Source organism: Aethalodelphis obliquidens, unplaced genomic scaffold, assembly GCF_003676395.1.
Source record: "Aethalodelphis obliquidens isolate GAN/ISIS:26980383/991018 unplaced genomic scaffold, ASM367639v1 scaffold9, whole genome shotgun sequence".
NCBI classification, from domain to species: Eukaryota; Metazoa; Chordata; class Mammalia; order Artiodactyla; family Delphinidae; genus Aethalodelphis; species Aethalodelphis obliquidens.
This window is the reverse complement of record NW_020837953.1, coordinates 43,900,105-43,904,720: the sequence shown is the minus strand read 5'-3', so window position 1 is coordinate 43,904,720 and position 4,616 is coordinate 43,900,105. Positions and strand designations below refer to the sequence as shown.

The 4,616-nt window shown below is 53.7% G+C and overlaps 1 protein-coding gene across 2 annotated transcripts in view; it reads left to right on the top strand.

Annotated features, from left to right (window-relative positions):
* Nucleotides 1-3,329, top strand: part of FBXO44 (F-box protein 44) — a 5,735-nt gene extending 2,406 nt beyond the window's left edge. The window contains exons 3-6 of one of the 2 annotated variants that reach the window (XM_027110186.1): nucleotides 513-639; nucleotides 787-882; nucleotides 990-1,125; nucleotides 2,197-3,329. In XM_027110186.1, the coding sequence (XP_026965987.1) occupies nucleotides 513-639; nucleotides 787-882; nucleotides 990-1,125; nucleotides 2,197-2,340 (503 nt within the window). In that variant the 3' untranslated portion in view covers nucleotides 2,341-3,329. The remainder of the gene's footprint in view (nucleotides 1-512; nucleotides 640-786; nucleotides 883-989; nucleotides 1,126-2,196) is intronic. The other variant, XM_027110187.1, reaches the window with a different exon arrangement.
* The last annotated feature ends 1,287 nt before the right edge of the window (nucleotides 3,330-4,616 follow it).

Sequence of the window (4,616 nt, the reverse complement as noted above, 5' to 3'; positions counted from 1 at the left end):
AAAAAAAAAAAAAAAAAAAAAAAAAAAAATCTTAAACAAACAAACAAACAAACAAAACAAGACACTATGTGATAGAGTCAGCATGTAGCCCACAAAACCTGAAGTATTCTGACTCTTTATGGAAAAAGTTTGCCGGCCCCTGTTCTTGACCCCGGTTTACAGAGGACAAAACCAAGTCTCAGAGAGAGAAAGTAGCTTGCCTAAGGTCACAGAGCCCAGTATTGGTGGAGCCGGGACTAGACCCAGATCTGTCTGACTGGCACCAGAGCATTCCATCCCAGAAGTAGTCTGGTTGTTCCCATCATCAGGATTCCCAGTAGAAATCAGTTACCATGGTGCCTGGCACACAGGCAGCACCTAGTACAAGGCAGGCACTGTTGATGTGCAGGGTTCCCCAGCACGGGGCTTGAGGGCAGCTGCTGAAATCCAGGGAGAGGTGCCAGGAGCAAGGGGCACTTGGGAGGCGGCCACTGAGGGGCTTCCCTTTGATACGAACTCTGCTTTCCCACCAGAGGGGTTTGAGTTCTGGAGCCTGGACGTGAATGGAGGCGATGAGTGGAAGGTGGAGGAGCTCTCTGGAGACCAGAGGCAGGAATTCCCCAATGACCAGGTCAAGAAATACTTCGTGACTTCTTATTAGTAAGATCCGAGGGGTCTCGGGGCGGGGTGGGGGGAAGCCCAAGTCACTGCACCTTGGGGTCTCTCCTGCTCTGGGAGGGGCAGTCCTAGCCCCCCAGTGCCCTAGTGGCGAGCCCCAGCCCCTCCCACCCCTCCACCCACCCCCAGCACCTGCCTCAAGTCCCAGGTGGTGGACCTCAAGGCTGAAGGGTATTGGGAGGAGCTGATGGACACCACACGGCCAGACATCGAGGTGAAGGACTGGTGAGTGCTTGGGGCGAGGGTTTGGGGGGGCCCTGCCACTCAGGTGCCCCACCCGCACCCTGCCCCCCCATCTCCAAGGCCCTGAAGGGCCCTTCCTCCGCCTGCAGGTTCGCAGCCAGGCCAGACTGCGGGTCCAAGTACCAGCTGTGTGTTCAGCTCCTGTCGTCAGCGCATGCGCCTCTGGGGACCTTCCAGCCAGACCCAGCAACCATCCAGCAGAAGAGCGATGCCAAGTGGAGGGAGGTGTGTGAGCCGGGAAGGGGACAGGGGACACATTGTCCAAGGCTGAGACTGCAGTCAGACAGGCCCAAGTTGAGATCCCAGTTCTGCTGCTTCTTACCTGGGCTTTGGCTGCTCTGAGCTCTCAAAGATTATCAGTGAGATGATGCCGGTAAAGCCATGTTCAAAAAGATTGACTATTATTAATTACTAATATCAGTTATTACTATTATCTAGGTTAGGGTTCAGTGAACTTTTTCTTAAAAGGCCAGATACAAATAGTTTAAGCTTTGCAGGTTTTACTGTATCACAACTACTCAGCTCATCAGCTCTGCCGTTGTGTTGTGAAAGCAGCTTTAGCAAATGGGCATGACTGTGTTCCAATAAAACTTTATTTACAAAAACTGGCAGTGGGCCCCTAGACCATAGTTTGCCAACTTCTGATCCAGACCAGTGCTCTCCAGTAGACCTTTCTGCAGTGATAGAAATAGTCTGTCTGGGACTTCCCTGGTCTGGACTTCGTGCTTTCACTGCCATGGCCCCAGGTTCAGTCCCTGGTCAGAGAACTAAGATCCTGCAAGCGGTGTAGCACAGCCAAAAAAAAAAAAAAAAAGAGAGAGAAAGAAAGAAATGGTCTGTCTGCCCTGTCCAGTTTGGTAGCCAAGAGCCACATGTGACAATTGAAAACTTAATAAGAGCCAGTTCATAGTACGAATAGGAACTGAATTTTTAATTTTATCCAACTTTAATTAATTTTAACTTAAATAGCCACGTGTGCTCAGTGATGAGTGTATTGGACATCCTTCGGCAGCTTGCAAAATTTCCTTCAGTTCATTTGATCTGCACTTAGATAATCCCGTGGAGTGGACCCAGCAGGATTTTGCTCCATTTTACAGATGAGGAAACTGAGGAGACACAGACAGGGGAGGTGGTCTGCCCCAAATCAGAGTGAGGACTAGAATTCCATTCTGCTGACTCTGGGTTGAGCACTGAGACCTCAGCCCATCCTGGTCCCCTCACCCCCTCAGGCAGTACCCCGCTCAGGGTCAACTACCCTGACCGCTCTCCTTCCCTCCCCCTGCCCCCGCCCCCCAGGTCTCCCACACGTTCTCCAACTATCCACCCGGCGTCCGCTACATCTGGTTTCAGCACGGCGGCGTGGACACTCACTACTGGGCCGGCTGGTACGGCCCGAGGGTCACCAACAGCAGCATCACCATCGGGCCCCCACTGCCATGACGCCCCTGAGCCCCCAGCCACCTAACCCCAACTGATAAACTGCTGTCAGAGATGGGCTGGGCTTGGGAAGGGGAGGTAGAGGCCAGGCTCTACCAGACTTCCTAGTTCATCCTTGCCCCCCCCAGTTGCCTCTTCATGGAGCCTCTTCGTTTGTACAGCCTTCATATGTTATGGGTAGCTAGCTCTCTGCCCGGGGGTCTCAACCTGAATGAGGGGGCCCCTGAGGTTGGGGGGGTGCATGGTGTTCCCCCAGATGCCTCTGAGGGAGGGTCTCCAAGCTCTGCTGGTAACCTAGATCTATGTGTCTACCTTCCCTTGCTGGGTCATTTCTCACTGTCTTCTTTGAGGGCCCTCAGACCTGGGACAGTCAGGACATCTGGCAAGCCTGTGGCTGCCCTGCCTAATACAGATGCTGAGCAATGATGTAGCTCAGACAGGTCTGGGAGTGGAAGGATGGCTCTGCTGGCCCATCCTCTGCCCCATTCTCTGCCACTCCCAGGCTTTCTCACTCTGTCCGCCTGCTTAGCGAGGTGGCTTTGGTCCAGAGGCTCAGGCCTGGTCTGAGATAGGCAGGCCCAGGGTGGGGTGGGGTCCCGGCCAAGTCTGGACTCTCTTCACTGTCAGTGAAGCCCCAGAAGCCACATGTGTATTAAGTGAGGGCAGGGCTGTCCAAAAGATCCCCCTGGAATCCTGCACACGGCAACCCAGGGCAGGTGAGGGGCAGGGTCGGGCCCTGAGAGCTGGGATGTGTGAGCCCTGGATGAGTGGGATGGGGGGGCGGTTCAAGGACCACCTGTCCACCTCCATGCCTAGGCCAGGCACTCTGTGGCTTGGAGAGCATTCCAAGCGCCCACCCTACCCTTGGAACTGCCATTCCCAGGACCTCCCCACCCTGTCGGACCACGTTCCTGCCTCTCCTTCCTGCTGGAAAGAGAGCAGTTCTCCTACCCCTGATGCATGTGGCCAAATAAAAGGTGTTCCCAGCCCAACGTGTGCCCTGTGCTTTCTGGGGGAAAAGGCAAACTTCATGGGAGGTCTTGCCCCTTGCCTGTAGAAGCTGCAACTTATATGGCTCTGTCCAAGGTACAGAGAGGGGTTGACATTTCAGGAGCCAGACTTCGAAGAATGAGGGTCCTGGGACAGACCCGTGGACAAGCTGCAGACATCTCGCATGCAGCAGCCCTCCAGTACTGCCACCTTCCTCTGGAGGCCTGGCCGCAGGCTGGTGGTGGAGTGTGCAGATATCTTGGGCAACTCTTGCCATCCCAGGCACTACTTACTGTTGTTTTATTCACTGCCCAGAGCTTTACTGATAATAGACAAAGCCAAAGAATTTATAATGGTGCCTGGCACACAGTAGGTGCTCAATAACTACTGTTAAATTGCATTATCTGACTCAACAGTGCGCTAGATTAGGGCCTCAACCAGGGCAAGGACTGTTAAGGACCAGGGTTCTTGGCCTCCTTAATCAATAGAAATTGATAAGAGGCCAGACAAGAGTTTCAGATAAGGCTTTCCTGGGACCCCTGCTGCAGCAAGAGGGAGTGAAATCAAGCAACAGTTTCCCTTGCTGGATCCCTCGCTCACTCTGGGGGAGTGGGGAGCTGGTTCCTTGTAATAGGGTGAGGGGAGGGGTGGCTTAGGTGGTCTGCCCACCCCTTTGGTGGTGGTGTGTGCAGCGGGCATGTGCAGTACCCTGCTTTTGCTCCCAATGCTCTGTTTTTGGGCTCTTCAGAAGCGGCAGTTGGGTTTTTGGTCTTTTTGTATCTTGTTGTCCATAATTTGCCCCAACTGCACATGCACACAGTTATTTTTAGTCCCTTATAGTTTCTTTGTAGCTTGTCAGCTCAAGGAGATTGTCCAGGTGCGAGCACTGCAGCAAAGGGTCCCAGGTCCCAGCCTGTCTCAGGACCACCACCCACTAACTGTATGGCAAGTTAGCAAAACACACTCTTCCTCGGAGAATATGCAGCCCTGAGTTAACAACCTGGCCTGGATCAGGCACCCTTGGGCAGTGCACACCCTGCATGATCCCTTGTGGTTGGCTGAAGTAGGTGCTTGATAATTATTTGTGGAATGAAGAAAGGAATTAATGAACTTAATCCCAGCAAAAACGCGGAGCGGTTTTTACCTCTGAGTAAGTCCTAGGGACGGTACGAACCAGGCTCAAGGCCAGAGTTTCAGCAGTCACGCTCCAGGCGGGGCCCACCTCCCTCCCTGCAGGGAACCGGAATAGAGGTCTAAGGAGTGGCCCCCAGAGGGGAAGGGCTAGGTCA